This window comes from Perna viridis, chromosome 4 (genome assembly GCF_037379345.1).
Source record: "Perna viridis isolate PV_CMFRI_1.1 ecotype Kerala chromosome 4, ASM3737934v1, whole genome shotgun sequence".
Lineage (NCBI taxonomy): Eukaryota > Metazoa > Mollusca > Bivalvia > Mytilida > Mytilidae > Perna > Perna viridis.
In genome coordinates this window covers 27,014,124-27,037,434 of record NC_142448.1, presented here as the reverse complement: position 1 = coordinate 27,037,434, position 23,311 = coordinate 27,014,124, and the positions used below count along the sequence as shown (strand labels likewise).

The window sequence follows — 23,311 nt, the reverse complement described above, 5'->3', positions numbered from 1 at the left end:
TAGTATTTGTTGAGAATTCATATTTTTCATAAAGAATTAATCATTGGTATGAAACGCTAGTGCAATAGGGTAATTAAATATGGGTCATGTGAGAAGACTTTTGCGTCTGTCCTTAGTCAGTCTTTGTTAATCTTGTTGGATCTTTAATTTTTTTATTTTTGTTTTTCTTTATAACTTTAGAGTATCGTGTAATGTCCATTTCGCAGAATCGGTATACCTGTCGTTTCAGGGACCAAACTTTGGTGTGGGAAATTTCCAACCGTTCGTTATAGTCTTTTTAACAATTTTTTCGCGGTTTATTAGGTTTCTTGTCTGTTAGACACCCCCCACCCCCGTTTCCAATGTCTTCTCAACAGCCATAGATATTGATAGATAAAATCTTAACCTGTCAAGGACAGCTTAGTTTTAAAGAGTAGGAATATATCACTAATATGACATTCACGAATGACCTTTTCAAGTTCATTCTATAACTTCATAATCTAATTCAATTAATCCCTTGACATTTAACAAAAAGGGCGCCTTGTCATTTTGTTTTTGTCAAAGGAATAGAGGCTTCAGAACCAGTTTTTTTATATAAGCAGATCTTTCTTCAAGCAGTAACGTTAATGCATAGCTAGTAGTTTTTTTATCGTATTAACTTTTGTATACCTAATCCTTAAATAATTATGGCAACGTGGAACATATTGAATCAGGTTTATGTGCGGGAAGTAAACATGGTAAAGTGATGAAAGAACCATTAATTATTTAGGAAACACTCTTCAAATCTGAAATACTTCTTATATTTCAAAATAAAATAATATGGTAAAAATCTATTGCATACAAATATCTGACATTATCAAACTTGACAAGTATAATAATATATGTACATAAAGAATGTACTCAAATAATTTTCTAGTAATGAACTTCTCACTAAATAATCCCCCATATATCACAGATATGCTTTATGTGTACATTTATTCTATCATCCATTTCAAAGCTATTCACAGTTTACAAAATGTTTCTACGTTCGCCGAATACTGAAATATAGGAAATCATGTCACATGAGTATGCATCTTTACCTACACATGCTGTATTTATTCGAGTCTCCATAAACTACATTAATCACAGAAACCTATGGTCGTATATAGCGGGGATTTTAATAGATATATCGATTTTTTTCAATTCATAATTCACATTAATGAAAAATATAAATTTAAATGCATTTCCAATATATTTAGAAACTTTTGTACTTTAGTAAAGAATAGAAAATTAAAAGGAAAGTAAACCAATTAAAAAATCCCACTATACCATAATTAAAAATGAAAACGCGGCGAGCATCATGATTTTTTGTACTTTTGTGCCGCATTTATGCGATTTCTATGAATCTGAGAATACCCTAACCCAAACGTCAGTCTTGTTTCTGGTTGAATGGCTGGCAGTATCGGTGATGATCTATGAGAAAGTTTGTCCGATCTCTCGGACCTTTCAGTCGGCACTTTCTCCTTTACGACAACGTCATCAAGACTACGTGGGCGTTCGTTCTCCACCCGAATAGTCGTTTGTTGCAACTTCGGTGCTTTTGTGAAAGCTTTCTTTCTTGGTTGAGTAGTTTTTCTAGTATTCAGAGACCCTACATATGTTGCTTTATTTTGATTTTCATCATCATAAATATCACCGACCCACCCTTCAAGTTGTTTAACTCTAGTTTCAGCGTCTTTTTGTTTTCGCTCTAGGAGTTCGAGTTGTCTATCGATCTTGTTTGAAATTCGACGAGCACCGCCTTTTTGCTTAAATTGGGTGTTTTCTTCTTGTAACCGTTTATTATCAGCCTCAATTTCTTCGAATTCTTGCTTTTTAATCAGCCAGTCTCTTTGTTCACGTTCTAGCTGTTTAATTGTATTGTTCATCTGAGTCATTCGAACGTTTAACTGAAAATTTTTCTGTTCGATGTCCGATTTCTCTTCTACCTCAGATATCATTTGAGAATATTTCTCTTTAACACTTCTCAGTTCATCCTTTGTTTCAAGAAGTTCGCTTTCGACAGCTTTGAGTTGTCGCAATTCGTCGATTTCTTTCTGCAAGAATTCGACTTGTTGTTTTAGTTCATCGATTTGTTTTTCGTAATCAAATTTTATTGCATCGATTTGTTCTTTATGGTCTGCGCTATTTCGGTCCATTTTCAGTTTTAACGCTTCAACTTCTTCCTGTTTCTTTTTCATTAAGTTTGCTTTTTCTTGTTCTGCTTCCTGAAGCTGTGATGTTAATTCAGCTATCTCGGTTTCAAATTTTTCGACGTGTTTTAACTTGTCTTTGTTTGATTCGTTTTCCTTTTTGGCAAGGTCAAGGTTAGATTGAATGTCTGCCATTTGTTTCTTTTGTGCCTCGTTAATTCTTAGCATGTCATTGATTTTCTCGGACAACTTATTTTTTTCAGTTTCAAATTTGTCCTTCTCCAATTTTATCTCCTCTAGACGTTTACTCGATACTTCAGCCTTTGTATCCTTTTCTTCCACGTTCTTTTGAAGCCGAATATTTTCGGCCTTGAGCGCCTTAATCTCGTTTTCAAATTTATCATCCTCTTTAAGAGCAGACATGAGTTCTGAAAGTTCTGTTTTCTTTTGAGTCAGAGTTTCATCCAGTTCTTTATTCTGGTTTTCAAGAGTCTTTATTTTATTTTCGACATCTGCGTATGTTTCTTTTAAATCTTTTATTTCAGATTTCAACTTCGCGTTTTCGTTTTTCAGATCTTGTATTTCTGTCAATTTCGTTGATTCTACAGCTGTTACACTCGATTCAAACGATTTAGCTGTCTTTTCCAAATCATGAATTGATTTTACTTGTTTTAAATTCTCTGCTTTCAATTTTATGTTTTCCTCGTTCAAAGTTTGGTTTTCTGTTTGGAGTTTAATAATTTGTGACTTTAGTTCCATTTTTTCGCTCGATGCAAGATCAGTTGGATTGTCTGTCTTTAATTCCTCGTTCATTGCCTCCAAGTTTTTGTTAATTGATCGGAGAGCACTAATTTCATCTTTCAGTACATCTTTGTCTGTCTTTAGAATTGTGTTTTCATCATCAAGTTTCTTGCGTTCAGCTTGTTCAGCTCGAAGTTCAGTATGTAACTGGTTAATTTCTTTCTCTAGTTTTGCAGTACCACCATCCCCATTAGATTTGAGTTTTTCAAGTTCGCCACTCATATTATCATACTTTTCCTGAACTTCGGAAAGTTTTTTTGCTATTTCCTTGCTCTCAGAAGTTAGTTTATCTCTTTCTGGTTTTAACTTTTCAAGTTCGTTTTCTGCGTTATCAAGTTTAGTGCCTAACATTTTATTTTGTGTTTCCAGTGACTTTATAGTCAATTTCAATTGTTCCTTTTCGTTGTCGTTTCCAGATTGACTAGCACTTTCTAATGAATCTATTCTTGAACGCAGCGCCTTGTTTTCTGAACGGAGGTCCTCAATTGTTCTCAAAAACTGATTCATTTCATCTTCTAACTGTTTAATACGCCTTTTATAGGCAACCTCCGCTTCAAGGAGAGTTCGCCTTTCTTCGTAAATTGATTCATAAGTTTCTGTCATCCTTTCAAATCCTGGTTTTCGTTGGACGGCAGGTTCCATAGAATGGCTATGCTTGTTTCGACTTGATTTGTTGTCGCCGGAAACGACACCTTGACCAGACTTTTTTGTCTCGATCCTTTGTCTTAGTGTATTTTCTAATATTTTGTCCTCAACGAGTCTTTGATTGGCTTTACTAGTCCCAAGTTTTTCACTTACGGGATGATTAGAACCTACACTAACTCTGCTTTTGTCACTCCGCGGACGATCAAGTAAGGTGTTTTCCGGCGGTTTACCTACTTCGGTTTCGGTTAGCGACAAAATGGATATAGCATCATCTAGTTCCTTGCTTTTTCGATAAGAAGCAAATCCCGATTCGATTGAACCCGAAGAATGCTTGCGCTCATTTATTGAAAGATTTTGTCTCTGTTTTAGACTTCTCTTTTCAAATAGTTCAGGGGATTCTTTCTTTACTTTTTCCCGTTTACTGTTAATGTTTTTCAAAGCACCACTCTTTAAGTCATCCGAGTCAGTATCAGATTTTTTCTTGTTGTTCTGTTTTTCAGACTTATCATATTCCGGTAATACGACTTTTGTGCTTTGAGCAACACTCCCCGGAGTTTGCTTGTTGAACCCTTTTTGTTTTCCGGATTCGCTTTGAATTTCTTTAACATGCACGACACTTTTCGGTTTGTGAGGTTTACTTTTAATTTCGCTTGTGAAATCGCTTATTGGGGTGCTTGTAAGTTTATCCCTAAGAGTTTCTCTTTTACGTACTTTAGGTGCAACTGATTTATCATTGGTTTCTGAAGAATCATTTACTTTATTGTTTGTAACTCTCAATAGTTGTGTTCGCTTGCTCACCTCTTTCGGTTCTTGTTTGTGTTCTCTTTCTGTGTCGTTGGATTTAAGTGGGTTGTTTCTCTCTGGTTTCGTCTTTTTCAGTGCTAAACTTTCGTCTTTTTTCGTGTCCTTAGAAGAAAGTTCGTCCGCACTTTTTGACTCTTTTAAATTAACAGGTGATTTTGCATGTTTCCTATGCAGTCCTTTAGTTCCAGTAAGCTTATTTTCCTTTAATGAATCGCCACTGTCTACACTTTTCGTGTCAGTTTGTCTTTTTATATTCAATGAATTGTTGTTAGATTGTGTTTGTCGATTTATCTCGTCATTTAAAACCTCTTTAGATTTAACTGTAGTGGTTTTAAGTTTTACTTTTTCGTCTGTCTTCCCATTTAATTGTTTGTTTTGTTTTACGGGTCCAACCAAACTTTTTGTGTAAGTTTTGTCCGTGAGGACAGTCTTCCTATCACTAGGAACAAGTGAAAACGGCTTCCTGGTTGTCCTTTCACTTGTTCTTTCTACAGAGCGTTCACGTCTCTGCGGTTTAGGTGATGGATTTCTGTCTGCAGATTTATGTCTTATTAAATGCCGAGGTCCAATAACTGGTAACGAAAGATTCCCTTTTCTGACACTTCCGCTTTTTGATCTCGCTGCAAATCTTGGATCGGTCTGAAAAGTATCTTGTCTATGCAGACTAGAACCGGAGTTGTACGCTACCGTTTCCATTAGCAGAAAGTGTAGTATTTCCCCATCCTCGGAAAGAAAATTCGTCCTCGAACGACGACTCAGGTAGTTGTAGCTTCATCACATGGACAGGACTGGGACAACACATAAGGCGGGTTGAGTATAGGATGGTGCTGGATTAAATTGTCCTGAAAAAAAAGGCATACATTTTTTTAGACTCAATTATTCTTTTTTATGATCATGATCTGCTGATATGGTGAGTTTAATCTATGATTTACAACAAACCTGTGGCTAACTAGTCGGAGCAATCATGCGCATTATCATAATAATGGTTTATTCGGAAAAAGATTTCATATTTTTATTTTGATATAAAGTTACTTAAGGTATTTCATTTGTTGATTAGAAAATGGTTTTTATTTCGCATTTGAACCCTTAAAAAAGCATAATTTGGAAGAAAGAACAAAATCAGAGTTACTGCCCTTTAAAAATGATATTGCATACAGCTACTTTAAATTTCATAGTGCATGTAATCAATACTTGAATTGTCTTTTTGGGTATAAGAATAAATTTAGCTGTTCATACAGACGTGGGACATGCATAAGCATATTTTCATCTTGAAGTTAAGGCTTTTGTAGAAAACAGCGTCAAGTATATATTATAACTTATTGATTGTTTTCATAGCTGTCTTGTACTCTAGTGCAAAGGTTCAAACACATCAATACACCACGCTGTTACAAAATATCCAGGACAAAAAATTATTAAAAAGGTTAAAAAAATGGTTTAAAAATGAACAATAAACAAAATGAGTATTAGGTTTTCACGATGGTAAATGCTGGATACAGGCGTATGAGTGTATCACTAAACTTCTGAATGCGATTCAAAAGCGGATCGCTTTTTAAGGACTGAACCATGATTGAAAATTTGGATAACTACTGACCCTGATCTAGAAGTCAGGGTAAAAGAAAAGTTTTGCAAAAAAAAAATAGTGAGATTGAATATGTTCAAATTTCATTTATATTAACCATTTTACCCGGAGTAGTAACTCGGACAATAAGATGTACTACCTATACATGTAACTCGGTAAACAACAAACAACATGACTACATAAACAGCATTGTACTATAATTCCATTGTTCTATTTGTATTCCAATAAGATACACTGAACTGCGTAACCCACAAAGAATTAATATTATAGGAAGATAACTACATGATCCTCAAAAGTTCAATTCCGTATTGAAATTCTGCAACATAATTACACATGGAATTCAATCAACACACATATTGTTAATCGTCAAATACCCACAAACAATCTTCAGAACAAAGTAACAATTTAAATAGTACCTAACCTTATTACCAAGTTAACTATATCAATGGACTGCATTCATGCAGAAATTTAAATGCTTGTGTTTTATGGTCAGGAACTCCAATTTAAACAACACGTAGTTCATTCATAGATTATTTTAAGGTTTAACTTTATATTTTTGTGAAATTTAATTTCTAATACTATATGTCTTTACCCTTAGAGAAGTTTAGTAATAGTTTTTTTTTTCATTTTGATACATGTATGATATACTTTGTCTCATGCTTTCCATGTATCCAATAAGAACAAATTGAAGAAACCGTTATCATTATGATAGGACTAGTACTAGGCGTAACATGAAGCACATTTTACAAAGGGTAGTCTGATGTTTCCGGGAGTAAAATGTTTAATTTGAAGACGACATGATACACATATATATTGATAGTCAATTGGTATTGTCATGTGTAAAAGTGTTCTGAATTCAATACAAGCTGTTGACTGTATCGGGAAGCCAGATAGGACAATGATTGATTGATTGTTGGGATTTAACGCCCGAGCAGCAATATTTCAGCTATATTCAGGCGATGAACATGAAATGGATGATAAAAATGAAAAATGGGATGGGACACAAGGACATTGGGGTCCACAAATTTTGATTGCCACTGAAAATAGGGAGAGGTGGGTAGAGTCGGGCAATTTAGCCTTCTGTGGTGGAGCCCTATGGTTCCTACTCCGGAAGAATACCACAGAAGGGTTCTTAAACGTGCGAGGAACGTGGCACCTTTCCAAACACATTGCACCACTATGGTTTTCCGTATTATGGCCTGACGACCCCAGCATGTAACACGCCAGGGGTATCCCGTTCAACCACCTGGGGCACACAACCCAGTTGCTCTGTGGGCAGATTGCCCTAGCCCCTGGCTAGGGCTCTGAGCACTATTTAGTCGCCTTTTACGACAAGCTTAGTGCTGTTGTAGCCCTATTCTTTTGACACCTGGACCTGCACGGGCCAGATAGGACAAAATAGTCATTATTGGTACCTTAATTTAAATTAATGAGCTTTGGAAACACAATATTTTTTCCAAGCCAATTGTAACAATATATCACTGGTGCCCCCAATCATATCCCAGTCAAAATATGAATTGTGAAACACGTTTTATAACGATGTAATACATCTCGCTACTAATTAAAAGCGTAAATATGTTAGACATGTGAAATTCCAAACATTGCATTGCTTACTTGCTTAAACATCAGTGAAGTCGTCTTTTTTTTGCCATAAATTAACGCTCACCTCGTAAGAAAAGGAAACAAACAAAAACAATAAACTGTAAAAAATACATTTGTACCGTGAAGCAAAGTGCTAGATTTCTAATAAATCTAATTTGTAGTAAAATCACCCAGCCATGCACCACGTAACAGTAAAACGGAACTGAAGCTAGACTTAGAATGCTTTGATTTTAGCGCTACTCATAAAAGTATTCCTGACCATTTTCATAAAGGCCTTTGCATAATTAATCAGAACATCGAGCGAGAGAGACATAAAAGCTTCGTATGTATTAAATAATTCAAGACCAATAATGAAGAGAACATCTTGATACATGTTCTGAACGCCCAGTATCTCGTTTAATAGATTAAGACCAAAATATATGGTTTTTTGATATGAATGTATTCTTTGGTTGATTTTTTTTTTGGTATTGCCGATCGAACGAAGGGAAAATCAAAAGATGTTACAAATGGTCAAGCTGAAAAAAAAGAAAAGAAAACAGTCTACAGGAAAATAAATAAACTAACAGAATTATAATACAATTAAAATTATAATCAAAACAAACTTAAAATGAGGACATAATAAGAATGATTTACAGGCATGCACTTAAGCATTGATGGAGTAGAGGTATTGCAGAATTGTATATCATGTCACATCCGGTGCAAAATGGGGGTAGGGCTGGGCGGTACACTTGTAGCGATCGAAAATTGTTATCAAATCAAGACACTTTTCACTATATGTTTATCTTATGTTGCTCGATTCACATGATAATAAGGATGTACCACTGTGTTTTATGTACATACTTGTATGATAGTTACATAATTGTCACATAATGAGCTTCTTTGATAGCATGTATTGGCTAATTATGGTCGATGAGCGTACGAATAAAAGAGCGGAAGATTTATAGTGGATGTCAATGACAAAATGATTGATTGATTGTTGGGGTTTAACGTCCGAGCAGCAATATTTCAGCTATATTCAGACGATTAACATGAAGTTGAGAATAAAATGAACATGAAATGGATGATAAAAATGAAAAATGGGATGGGACACGAGGACAATGGGGTCGACAAATTTTGATTGCCACTGGAAATAGGGAGAGGTGGGTAGGGTCGGACAATTTAGCCTCCTTTGGCGGAGCCCTATGGTTCCTACTCCGGGAGAATACCACAGTAGGGTTCTTTAACGTGCGAGGATCGGGGCATCTTTCCACACACGGTGCACCACTATGGTTTGCGGTCAGGTTTTCCGTGTTATAGTCCGACAACCCCAGCATGTAACACGCCAGGGGTACCCCATTCCAACACCTGGGGCACACATCCCAGTTGCTCTGTGGGCAGAGCGTCCTAGCCCCCGGCTAGGGTTCTGAGCACTATTTAGTCGCCTTTTACGACAAGCTTAGCGCTGCTGCAGGCCTATTCTTTTAACACCCGGACCTGCACGGGGCTGTCAATGACAAAAACTGACTGATCTAATTGGAAATGAAAACATATATCAAAGTTAGTGAAATAGTACAAGCTTCAAAGAATTAGGACTTACAAACATTAAAGATGACTTGGCACAAAATAAAAGTGTCTTTATACGGAAAAGTGTCGCTTAAAGGGTCGATATGACATGCAACCAATCTATCTACAAATGCAATATAATAGCACGTAACACCGGAATGAATTAAAACGTATCAAACACGAGTACAAAAGCTTCAAAATGGAATGCTATCAAATTATCTAAACAGAGAGGAGACTTCTTATCTCGCTATGCAAACAACATATTATGACAACACATATATACCGTAATATCGAAAATAGACGTTATCAACAAGGGTGACAAATGAGTTCATTGAGAAAAAACACGGATATCTTGCATTTGTGTACAATGTAGTAGATAATGGATATAAAAACTCGATTGAAAACCTTTACTATCAGGTGTGGACCATGCTGACCAATAAAACATTGATAGTAAAACCTACACTAAAACCTTTATTATCAGGTGTGGACCATGCTGACCAATAAAACATTGATAGTATAACCCACACTAAAACCTTTATTATCAGGTGTGGACCATGCTGACCAATAAAACATTGATAGTAAACTTAAGACCAGAATAACCCACACTAAAACATAGTCTATCATGTGTGGTGTGTTGACCAAAACTAAGTAAACAGATTTGGACAAGAATAACTCACTTAAAAGCCTTGGGTATATTCTAGAGTATTCTGACTGTCAGTGAATAGATATGGGCCAAAATGGTTTCTTCTAAAATCTTTAATATATAGCAGTTGTGGACCGTGTTGACTAACAAATATGAAATAAGCTTACTAACTGAGAAAAAAGTAATTGCAAAATTAAGTGAGGAATGATTGGTACAACTGGACTTCAAAATTAAAACTACAATAAGAGAAAGGGGGGTGTGAATATTATAAAGAGGTTGTAAACGCTATGAATGAATCAAACTTTTCTTTTCGACGTATCATAAACGCGTTTTCGATGATAGTTGTAATAAAGAAAAGTAGCTACATTGATGGGCTTGTACAACAAGCACTTGTTTTTTTTTTTTACCCCTTCCCTTCCTATTACACACAAGTGCCTGTAGCTCTTATAATATAACCTGATCTTATTTATGGCACCGATCACGGACACTCGAACACCATCTAGTCTTGCTTATCATATGCCATTTTTACTCTCTCCCTTTTCTATCGATACAAACGATCATTATTCTACTTTCGTAACTTTAAAGAAGCAATCAGTGCATTCGTCAGAATAAGGCATACAAATTCCCCTTTCGCCATGTATTTCAAAACCTTAATATAACACCAGCAACAATTGAATACAAAATAGCTTTCCGTTCTCATTCAACACAATAATGTCCCTCTGTTGCCTTGGTCGACGTCTAAAAATCCACAGTCCAAGGCCAAATTATAATCAAGGAAAGAAACAAATATTAAGGTGCCTAGTTACGAACCTTGAAGTGTGCTTAAATCCTTCAGATGTCCATTTCCATGTGGAAAAAGTTAATCCAATCAAAATATGATTATTAATTAGCCACGTACACAGGTATGGTCTTTTGGTCCTAAAGAAAATAAAACCTAATTGACCTAAACACAAAGTAAACGCATCGATAATTCAGGTATTTTTTTTATCAGAATTCAATTACTTGGATCGATTTTCCGCCAGAGATTTTTATAGAATATTTGCAGACTTAATACATTGCTCCTCAAACACATAAACGACCATTATTTAGGTCCCTTTGTCTTCCGGTATCAATTTCACGTCGATTTTATGTAAATAAATTGGTCTTACAAATGCATGTTGGGACAAAATTTGTATGTAAATTTTATGGATGAATAAATTACTAAAACTTCGATTTAAATGTTCTTATCTAAATTCGAACCATGATTAACAATGAAATAACAGTAGGTGTCATTAAAACCCACTATAAATGCGTTCATTGTGCAATTTCTTTTCAATACAATTCAATTTCCATATGAAGAAAATATTAGAAAAGGAGTTTTGAAATAGATTGAAATTTACAAATGAGATTTTTCATCTTTCGCACTTAATCGGTGTGTCACGGCCTCTTTTTAAATCAGAATTAAATTTTCTAATATTTCTTTTAAATAAATGTATGCGATTTTTTATGTATATGAAATATGAAATAGATATGTTTTGAAAGTATTGAAATTATTTGATCCAAAACAATAACTTTACAATATACGACTAAATATAGAAATATATTATTTATAATTTTGTGTCTTCGCATGATTCAAGTTGCTAACGAAAATATTTGAAAAGAAATCAATATAAATGTTTACTTTAAATTTCCCTTTTATTGCACCCAGGAGCATCAAGCACTTACAAATTTAATCAAGCCTATTATGCATTTTTAGATTTTATGGGCCAATATCCACCTGAAATTTTAATTCTCGACCACAAGTTCATTTGTTCACATAACGTTGGAGGAACACACGTGTCGTTTTCCAAAACAATAAGTTGTATCACTAAGTTTATTTCTATCCGAACATTTTCATTTGTTTTGTATCAATTAATATGGTTTAGATTGGATTTAAAAAAACGATAATCTTTTAATTAGATGATTTTTCAAGAATACATGTACATGTTCTGAATGGGCACATTTTATACATAAAGGATATTACTTCAAATTTACTTGTCTTTAAAACTTTGGTTTGAAATAAAGAAATTGTCAATATTTGTAATGGTGCGTCTGTTTTGACAACGGTCTCAAGTCACAATATAGTTGGTACTAAACTTGTATGAATAATCATTTTTAATTCACTACTGACTGGAATGTAGCAAATCTCTTCTTATTTCATACATACAGACAGGATCTTTTTTAAAGAATAAGCACTTAAGTCACGGCTAATACTGCATTGACTCATATACATAGCACCTAAAACAAGTCATGATACATAAAACTGACTGTGATCCATTTTCACTATGTAATCGTTCTCTGCTTCTTCAGAAACACCTGTCGAGGTACTAATAGCATCGATCGATTGGTGGTTTATACGGTCTTGACTATCCTTGCGGATCTCGCACGACCGCCCCTTTGCGGGATTGTGATAGTAGGTGTCTGTTAGTAGTTGGAGGTAGCGAAGCCCTGCCTTCGGGATACCTGACCGAAGAACTCAGAGTATGTCCTACTACCGGCTGGGCTGCTCAGTTAGTTTAAACATATTAATTCAAATAGAAGCACAAGCAAATATAGTATACACATTTACATACAAACTCATGGTAGGATTCGGCAAGAAGCTAGATAGCTTATACAAAGTTCCGTGTCCTTAAGAGTAAACTTGTAAGAATATTCTTATAAATAAGATGCATGTGTAATGATTTTCATAATTGACTAGCAAATAAGACAAACGAATAGAAAAACAAAAGTGGAATTACAAAATTAGTGTAGAGATGCAGTACATGGAAGTCATGCATTTATAAACCTTTTACTTTTGATAATAAACTTCTGAACTTAAAGAAAAACTTCTACATTTTGTTCAGCGTTTAGAATATTTGAGCCATACAATACGTTTACAGTAATAGGTACATCAAGTGCCATAGAAACTATGATTTCATTTCGTAATAAAGTATATTTGGGACAAAAGAGCAAAAATTGGGAAGTTCGACATGACCACAGGTGCAATTAGGGGAATTAAGAAGGTTACGACTGAACAGATGTTCGTTGAGTGAAGCACTGTTCATTCGCAGTCTGTAATTTTATCAAATGTTCCTTAATCTTATTTCTAAAAATGTTAGTGGAACTAGAACTCCTCGTATTCTGAGGAAGTTTGTTCCACAGTTTAACTGTTGATGGCAGAAAGTATTCAGAATAGAAGTTAGTTCTCGTGCGAATTTCTGAAATATTTTGTGATTGTCTAGTATAATTTCCATGCAAGGAATCAACCGAGTTTGGAATTAACGATTGCAAATACTCTGGAGTTTCCTTGTTGATAATCTTATATAATAATATGAGTCTATGTTTTCCCTTCTGTCCGAAAGTTTTTCCCATCCCGTTTCCTTATACAGTTTATTGATAAATGTTAATTTGGTCCTTGTTAACTAAGAACATTGTCGAATTGTCCCAAATAACATCACCATATTATAAAATTGGCCGAATAAATGAAAAATACATTTTCTCTAAGGTGATTCTGTCAAGAATGAAACGCATCTTTCGTAAAATATTAATCCTACTATAAGCCTTTTTAACTATGCAGTCAATGTGGTCATGCCAAGAACCATTATTTGAAAAAATGATACCGAGATGTTTATGGGATTCAACTTCCTGAAGGTCCTGGCCATTCATCATCAAAGGTGGGTGTAATGGCTTTACTGACTTACGTGAGACAATGATTGATTCAGTTTTTTGTGGAATAAATTTTACTAGCCACTGACAAGACCAACGGTGTATCTTTTCTAGATCACAGTTCAAGATCCCCGCAGCATTTTCAGGAGTATCCACAATGACGTATATACTAGTGTCATCTGCGGACAGCTTGATCGACGCACCAATATCAGATACTATATCGTTGATAAATAATATAAACAATAAAGGTGCCAGAATGGAGCCTTGCGGAACATCCGCTTTAATTGGTCTCCAATCTGAGTTACTGAGATCTGAGATACAAGACAACCCTTTGAACCCTCCCCGACAAATAATTTTTAAACCAATATAGCAGCGTTCCCGTAATTCCGTATTTTTCCAGTTTAAATAAGTCAAACTCGGTCGGATGCTTTACTTACATCACAAAATACGACTCTTATTTCTTTACCACTATCAAGAGCTCGACCAATATCATTCGAAAAACTAACCGATTTACAGCTGAATCATCCTTTGTAAACCCAGACTGACTTGGAGTGATTGTCTTGTTTTCCAACAGAAAATTATGGACGTGTTTATAGACACATTATTCAAAGCATTTAGAAAGAATGCATAATAATGAAATTGGTCTATAATTTTTCACTTCACAGGGGTTATTATTTTTTAAAAATTGGCGTTACATTTGCTTTCTTCCATTCAGTTGGGAAGACCGAAGTTGAAAGTTAAAAGGTTTGCATAATGGAAATTTTAACACAGAAGCTGCTTCTTTTAACAAGCGGGGGTTTATCATATCAGAATCTAATGCTTTACTTGTATCCAAGATTTTTAGCACATCTTCTACCTCACTGTCATTAGGAACAACTTCACTGACTTGTTCTTCAGAACCGGTATGGGCTGCTCAGTTGACGCTCTAGCCTACTCCCAGACCCCATGCGGGTCCGAGATCGTTTCCCCACTCTAGCTGTTTGGGAATACGCCAACGCGAAGAGTGCAATAGCATCGGGGACCCACTTCCTAATATATATATATAGGACGTGCCGCTGGCATTCGGGAAACAAAATTATTATTTGATGTCAAGGAAGTTTACATTATATAGGTAGTCAAAATCATCTATGTAATTATTTTCGTATTTGTAGAATAAATGCATGATGAATATTGTTATTATATGTCCTAGTGTATCATCATAATCAAGGGAACAGGAGTTAGGTCGATCTCTTTTTATTTTTGTTTTTATGCAAAATATACAAAAAGGTCTACATCTTTATAAAAGCAAAATATTTGAATAGACTTATTTCCGGTGTTTTACCGAAGATAGTTTTGTTTGTTTGTTTGTTGGGGTTTAACGTCCGAGCAGCAATATTTCAGCTATATTCAGACGATAAACATGAAATTGATGATAAAATGAACATGAAATGATGATGAAATGAAAAAGGGATGGGACACAAGGACAATGGGGTCGACAAATTTTGATTGCCACTGGAATCCTATGGTTCCTACTCCGGGAGAATACCACAGTAGGGTTCTTTAACGTGCGAGGAGCGTGGTATCTTTCCCAACACGGTGGTCGCCTTTTACGACAAGCATAGCGCTGCTGCAGGCCTATTCTTTTGAAACCCGGACCTGCACAGGTATACGGAAGATAGAAAGTGATATATATATATATATAGGTCTGAAAAATTCCCAACGATGTTAGAGCTGTCAAATTTTGCGATGCAAATTTGTGGTCGTTCCCTCCGCGGGACTCGAACTCGTACCGCTGTGACATCTCCGGCAACACCGCCTGCACAAAGTCTAGCGCCGTAGACCACTCGGCCAGCTAGGCTATATAAAAATATAGCTTTCGCTGGCCGGGTCATTCCTCCGCGTAGGATTAATCTAGGGCTGTAACTTAGTACACGATGTATGGTAGTACGGGACAGTTCATTTAGATGTTATTATGTAGGACAGAGGATCAAATTAATGATGCATGTCACAACAAATCAATATTATACAAAACGTCTCATATCTTCCCTGTATCAATTTGATCCGATGGAGCAGTGTAGTGAATAGAGTCGTCACATTCTGGGACGTATATAGTTGACGAGAGAAATAATCATGTACTGACGGTCGAAATAGACTCAAGGGTTCCCGAAGAAAAATGGGATTCAGGCTATTATTTGCTCATTATTGCCAAAATTTTGTTCAAAATAAAGATTTTCCAACTTCCCCCTATTTGAATCCACTACTGCCATCAATGAACAGTGGCAGTTCGGACTCTATGTTACATTGCATATGTTATTTGACTGTTATCCGGTTATCACTCTACATACATTCCATATTGGTACTATCATATATTTGATATAAGCTCACAGATTTTAGTCAGTCATTTCAACGAGGAACAGTCTATGCCTTTTATTTTCTGGATCCTTTAATTTGATATCATAATTATCATTTACTTAGAGTAATCCATATATTGATAAACAAATTGTTTTATAAATTACAAAAAAAATCGTTTTGATATGAAGAGCACTTTAAAAGTTATCGACTTACTGGAATCCATAAAATGACTATAGTTTGCTTAAAAAATGAATTCAAATTTTATTATGGTGGCATAAAGGCGTCAGTTGCTTGAAAATCGATGTGTTCTAAACATAAAATGATGAATAAAGAGCTAAATTGAAAAGAATACCACCCAATATATTCCTGCAGTAATGCATTCACTTTCATTTTGCTCCAAGCAATGCAATTGTTGGATATTCCATTTGTGCCACAAACATGGCTTTTTGTTTAGTTTATGTCGACATACTTGGAGACCTATGGTAAAAAAAAACATCACAAACTATACGACAAACGCGATAACTTCTCATTCCGTATTGTCAACTTTCCTTTCATCTGTGGCAAGCACCTCCGTATTGAGCTCACACAAAAGTAAGAGCGTGCCGTAACTACGCAGACTTTTGTACCACGTGCACGACCTTTTACAATTAGGCTTCTGAAACATGGTTATGTTGCGACAAGATCAAGAGTTTTATGGTCGTCATCATGAACTCGTGGGTCTTTACAGTGTATCCATCTGCACCATGGGAACCGATTTGTTACCCTAATACTGAACTGGTCCATGCTCACAGTTTTTTTTTTGTGGAGTCCGAGTTGCTCATTTGCTTATTTTAGTTATATCATGCGCTTTGTTGTGTGTGTTTGTTTTCCCCAAGCTAATTAAAACTAGCTCTTGTAATTTGTGTCCTACGTTCCCTCATTCAAGCTAGATTGCGGTTTTTCCTGTCTGGTCTTATTAATTCCTGGATTATATTTTCTGTTGATTTCTGCCCGAATCTTGATTCCCTTGATTACTCTTAAACATAAGTGACGACTATCAAGCGCAGATTCACAAGGGCGTACGTCACCCCCCAAAAATAGGTGGATTTCATTTTGCATGAAAATGTTTGCTTCGCTCAGCTCTCCTGTCACTATTAGAGTCAATTAAAATAAAAAATAATTGCACGAAACATAATAAATTGCCGTATAAGTTTATCTGCGAAGTTATGTAGTTTTCCCGCGTGTACGTGTGTGTCACTTGACATATGGAGATGACCTACTTGCACAGGCTCTGGACAAGAAATATAACACTTGAGCTGACGTAGTTGACTACTATGTTTTGTGGCTCAAATTAAACCGTTGGACATAAGAAAGTTTGCAAAAATGACATGTTCTAAATGCGATTAGTGCAAACCAAAAAATAAATTGCTGTAAATTGTTCACGGAATGGTGGAATCAGAATGGTGCTGAAATCATGATTGTGGTGTTTGTGTACATCAATGTATCTAAAATTTATTTTTTATGACTTAAATGTAAGAGGGGTCAAGCGAGGCCTACTCAGAAGTCAATTAACACTATAAACCATATCTGCGAATGGATGCTATTGATATAAATTGAAACTTTCACTTGCACACATTCTAGGTATTCTGAATAAAAGTTATTTAACATTCATAGCTGTTCTATAAAATGTGTTCTAATGGGACTGATTCAGATATCAATTTCATTAGTACAATGGAGCTGATATTTTATTTATATAAATATTCACCTTAAATGGCTGGGTTATAATAAAACAAATTTGAACCTTAACTATATATGCAAATACTTCTTTTTTTTTCTGTTCCTTTAACGTTTTGACTATTGGCGTAACTCGTCAAGCTTATTGGATTGATTATTTCCTATTTTTCTAGACCTACCAAACCTGGGCTAAGTTTATTTGGATAATTCACGGCGTTCATAGGACATATAAAACAAACAATTTGCTTTGAAATGAAGAAACGTTGGTAGATGCCGCGTATGAGTAAAATCGAACCATAGCGACAACGTCACGTAAGACATAGTCACTTCCGCCCCACAAACACTCTAGTCCAATCGGCACAAACCAGTTTTTTTTCTCGGAAAGGGGGTGGGGTGGGTAGTGGAGAGGGGGTGTCGCGTGAAAAATCTACATTGTTGAGTAAAAGAGGTATTATTACATCATATTTTGAACTTGTTTTGGCTAAATCTAAGCTCTCTTAACTATAACATGGTTGGTGCTTTAGAATCTTCTCTCAATGTATGTATGACGTACGTAATTTTTAATTATAATGCCCTTATCTTTGAACAGCATCGGCGGATCCAAGGGGGCTGCAACTTTAATTTGGTTTGGTTGATTATAAAAGGGACAAAAATGGAAATCACTGGAGCGCCCCCTTTTCGGAATTTCCGGAGACGGTAGTTAGCTAAACCAGCGGAAACCTTGGGTCTTGGTATAAAATTAAGTTCGGTCCAGAGGTTTGAGTCATTGTCATTATGTCATAATTTCAACAACAAAAAACACAAAGACTTTTTAAAACACTGGGATATAATACATACATATTTAACTTATTTGAACAGGTCTAAGATGATAATATATACTTATGAAAAACTATACGCGTTTAACATACAAAAGACCCTATTTGATGCTTCTCTGTTGGAGAGAAAATATTATTTCGTTTCGTTCATTTCATCATACATGATCTTTTAATGATAGTCCTGATCTGAAAGGAACGTCTTTGTCGTTGTTGGGATACATTTATTTTTTGGAACTTTGGTAAAAGATGCAATTTAAAACTTAATCTTGCTAACCTTTGTCAATATTGACACAACAATTGGAAGTAAATTTGTTATGACATTTTGCACAAATCTTACTTGTACTGACTTCAAAAGGTACTTACCTGTCCACGTACAGATCAAACATAATCAGGAATTGATTTATGAAACTTATAACATATTTGATATTTAAGATCTGATCGTCTATGTCAAACGTCGAACCAGGAAAATATTCAATGTCTTCTGGTGTAAATCAAACACAATACTAGACTTGACTACTTGGCACTCGTTTCATACTAATTAGATGTACTTTTTGCATTATTTTGCTAAAGTCAGAGTGCTAAGTGTCTGTAGTACTGTTTTGCATTTCCGAAAATCATCGTTTCATTTCCGTTTTTTTTTCATTTGCGAAACTTTTATTACAGTATTTCCGAAAATCTGAATACAATTTTTTTATTTCTTCTATTAACCTGGCTTAAAATGTTATCCTATGATCTATGGGGAGTTGGATGTTAAGTAGACTTTCGAGCAGAGTGTATTTGTTAGTGTTTTTTTTTTGTATCTATTGATAGCACCGAAAGCCATGTATAGGTAAAAGTGACAAAACAAAATCTGTATTATATCAGTCACAGTTGACTTGTGTCCAGGTGTCTAAAGTTATTGAGCATCTTGAAAATTAATATTTTTAATGATGAATCGTAGTCTCTCTGCTTCGGCTTTTCTCGCCAGTGCTCTATTGAACATATCGTTACATATGTCATCGTTTGTATCTGCATTATATGTATTAACACGTTTGTCCCTGGAATACATTCTTTTGATTACCGCTATAACCTTGGTTCCCTTGATTACTCTTTCAAAATATCCGAAAGTTTGGAAATTGAGTTAATTTTTTTCGGTAATGAAAAGAAAAAAAATTAGTTCATGAATTTTTAAAATGGCATTACATGTTCGAAAATACAATATGACCGTCTGAATTTTTTTAAAATAAACTTGTGTAAAATTGTAAAATTTATAAATTTGTCAACGCAACATAAACACGTACAAGGTGGTAAACAAAGGACGACGGGTGAACCATTAAAAATCTGTACGATAGGACTTGGTCTTGGAGGAGAAAGTCGAAATAAAAAAAAAGCAACTTATCAAGCAGATCTCAACTTAGAACATAAAATTTTAACTTCGTTACGAGATTTTTCATTAACACTTGACTGTTTACAGTTCTGGTTCTAATGTTTACAGAACCCATTATTAGGTGTTATCTATGAAATCGAATTCCTCTACGTAAACCAAAAGTAAAGTATTGGAAAAACTAACACTGATTTCACTCTAGTTAGCAAATACATTAAGGCCAGGTTCCTGATGTGTTTCGATTCGATTCAGAAGTCAAAATGTTCAAACAAAAACCTGAAACGAACGATTCTATAATATCACGGAATTTTCCTATTTGGACCATATTGGGTATATTTGATGTTGTAAAGGTTAAAACATGCTTAATTACTTAAGCAAGCAGGTAACTTAGTGGTACGAGAACTTAAAAGCATAAATACTCCCTCCTTATTTGACATACCATGTCATGCAGAAAATGATTTCTTGATTGATTGTTGGGGTTTAACGCCCGAGCAGCAATATTTCAGCTATATTCAGGTGATGAACATGAAATGGATGATCAAATGAACATGAATGCAGAAAATGAAATATCACTCTGCTGGAATAGAATTCGAAGGAGATTGTATTTAGGACGATATCCGAACAAAAAATGTCAAAAAGGTGCATGCAGCCAAAGCCAAGAATCCCGAACAACAAAGTAAAACATACAAATAAAGACTGAAAGAAACCAAACAAATTAACAAAACAAACAAACAAAACAAAAACAAAAACAATGTTGCACTGGGAGCTTAAACAGATGAACCAATAGAGAAAACTGCTTTTATCCTTTTTCTCGAGTTGGTCGTGTACGTGTAGGTCGAAAGAGTTTTCACATGACGAGATGAAAATCGCAAATAAGTCTTCAAGAGGAGTTGGACACAAAATAAAGATCATTAAGTTTACTATGTTCCCAATTTGCTAATTAACAAGTTTACTATGTCTTCAAGTGGAGCTGGACGCATCATATTTATTGACCATAAATAAGTTTACTGCGTCTTAAAGTTGAGCTGGACATACCATATTGATCAATTATATTTTACTACATAGTCTTCAAGAGAAGCTTGATACGCGATATTAATAAATAGGGTTAGTATGTCTTCAAATGAGCTGGACACACCATATTTATTGACCATAAATAAGTTTATTGCGTCTTAACTTGAGCTGGATACATCATATTGATCAATATTTTACTACATAGTCTTCATGAGTAACGGTATTTGTAGTTACGCAATTTCAAAAATGTATATGAGCTAAATAGCCCTAAGTGAATATAATAATAGATGGGATGAAACCAAAATTGAATAGAAAAAACAAGATACAAAATGAAGATTTATTGCTCTTGTCACATATTTTCCTCAATCTCTAAATATGGTGTGTAGGTAGACTAGGAAAGAAAGCATACAGAGCGTACTCTCACAAGTCAAGGCTGTATTTAAGAGCTGTTGGTGATTAAGGATTACATTGTGACATTCTCATAAAATATAGATTTACTGTCAAAACAAACCACGACTGTTCGAAAAGGTTATAATTTTTTATGCATCTATATCAAGATCCTTATGGTTGGCGAAAAAATAAAGTTTTCATAATTTCCAAAACAAAACAAAAACAAAACAAACTGCGCTCACTTGTGAATTTGCAACTGGTAATAAATATTTTTTTATATATACCATAAGCTGATTGGTTTTATTTCTACATATATTCTTAGTTTACGAAAAAATATCGACCAAAAATACCGAAACAACAAATTTGTCATTATTCAAATACGCATGGACTGAACGTGAACAAAGAAAACGAAGACGAACTATATACACAATGTAGCGAACCGAAAAAAAATGGAGTTAACGAAAGCTGAATATCTTTTTTGGTATGATATCGCCTTTCAGATTGCAGTACAGAAAAAAGAAGCACGAGAAAATTACTACAGAGAGAGAGAGAGAGAGAGAGAGCATACTAAAACAGTGACACATCTCAAGTAACTATCAAAGGCTAAAAGAACAAACAAATAAAAAGTTTTAATACATCAACATCTTATCTTGTGGTATACATATCATACCTACCATGTTGATGGATTCTCTGATAAATCAGCTTTTTAGCACTTTTTAATCCAAATATAAAACACACATCACGAAAAACTCCTTAGGAATAATTAAAACAGTAAGTACTAAGTGATCTTTTGAATTCAATTACAGGAACTTTTGTTAAAAAGTTGGAGAGCTTTGTACGAATTTTCTCTCAGATAACTCTTGGCGCTCCTTATGTCCGGAAAAAAAAAGACTACCAGCTTTGTTACGAAACGTTCTCGCAGAAAATCCGAAATAGTCTGTACATTTCACCCAATAAATAGGAATTGTATACACTATTAATTCAAATGTCGAAATTTAGCACGAATCTGTAATAAATCCGAGGTTTCAAACATTTAAATCTGTTTGGTTATCATTCCTTTCTAAACCTTGCATACCATTACACTTATCATCTATCTACGGTTGTTTGGTTTGAGTACATTTCTACAAAAGTAGCACTCTTACCCATTGAGTTCTCAGTATCTAGTGGGATAACGTATTGTTATTTTCCAAGTCATTTGGTCCTGTATCGATAGTTCAAACCGATCAAACAATAACTTTCGATAACAAAATTTACACTCACGCAAAAATAAACATTTTAACTGCTACAATCAATTGGATTTCGAATTTTAAAAATTCGTATGAAATAATTTGTCTTAAGTACTTTTTCTGCCACTCGCGGAAATCAGATTTGAAACTTTTATCCTCTCGACGAGAAATTCGTTCAATGGAATTAATAATCATGCATTAAAAGTCTAGCCGTTATAAGCTCTCTTCTATTGTTTTAACATAGCAACAGCCTTCATAGATTAATTTGATAGCACTAACGTTCAATATCACGGTTTGAATTTTTAAATACTATATGTATACGATAGGAATCTAATATCTGATTAGGGTGAACTTCAGCACAATATCAAATATGTCAGGAATAGACGAAACCCGAGTTAAATCCCAACAACAGTAAACGTTTACTTTTCTGAAATAATAAAATGTTTATGGGTTTCCAGTATTTATGACAAAAATTTACTATTACTTTCTTTATGACGAAATTTAAGGTTTGAATGTAAATATTTGTATGCATTACAAAAGAACTAGTGACAGTTTCATGTACACCATCCTTATTGGAAGAACAGTAAAAATGTATCTTTATAGAAAATTCAGTTAATTGCCAGGTAAAGCAAAAGAGCAGTGTTCTCTTAGAATAAGGAGCAGCCATCAATTGTTGAACTCATTAATTGTTGTCACGATATCACTTATACAAAAATATAAGAATAATGAAGATGTCAAGCTTTTGAAAGCGGTTGTTGAATAAAAGCAAAAAAAGAGAGAAAAAAGAACATAAATTCTGTAACTTTACATCGACTTTCAAGCATCGCATTTTTTATGTCATTTCGCGATGACAGGCAAACTATTAGTGTACGATAAACTATTTTATACTTAGATTTTTTTTTTCAATTTTATTGAGATGCGTTCTGTTCGTTTGTTTTTTTTTGCACATATTTTATTATTCAATTGTGTCACACATGCTGTGTTTTATAAGACCCCTTTGTTGCTTGATTTACTGTCCATTGTGCTCTAGAAG

General features: G+C 34.7%; 1 protein-coding gene across 3 annotated transcripts; it reads right to left on the bottom strand.

The window, feature by feature from the left end:
- Nucleotides 1-763: 763 nt before the first annotated feature.
- LOC148619542 (uncharacterized) lies at nucleotides 764-22,538 on the bottom strand. 3 transcript variants are annotated; one of them, XM_088579525.1, is made up of 2 exons: nucleotides 21,727-22,538; nucleotides 764-5,242 (listed from the first exon to the last, which is right to left on the bottom strand). In XM_088579525.1, exon 2 carries the CDS (start codon nucleotides 5,094-5,096, stop codon nucleotides 1,317-1,319), a length of 3,780 nt encoding a protein of 1,259 aa, XP_088435651.1. In that variant the 5' UTR covers nucleotides 5,097-5,242; nucleotides 21,727-22,538; the 3' UTR covers nucleotides 764-1,316. The 3 variants fall into 3 exon arrangements, with proteins under 3 accessions (XP_088435651.1, XP_088435650.1, XP_088435653.1); XM_088579524.1 differs by lacking the exon at nucleotides 21,727-22,538 and adding an exon at nucleotides 10,577-10,907; XM_088579527.1 differs by lacking the exon at nucleotides 21,727-22,538 and adding an exon at nucleotides 6,262-6,359.
- Between the last annotated feature and the right edge of the window lie 773 nt (nucleotides 22,539-23,311).

Excerpts from the sequence above, each read along its gene's own strand:
- LOC148619542 (XM_088579525.1), bottom strand. The coding sequence starts at position 5,096 with ATGGAAACGGTAGCGTACAACTCCGGTTCTAGTCTGCATAGACAAGAT.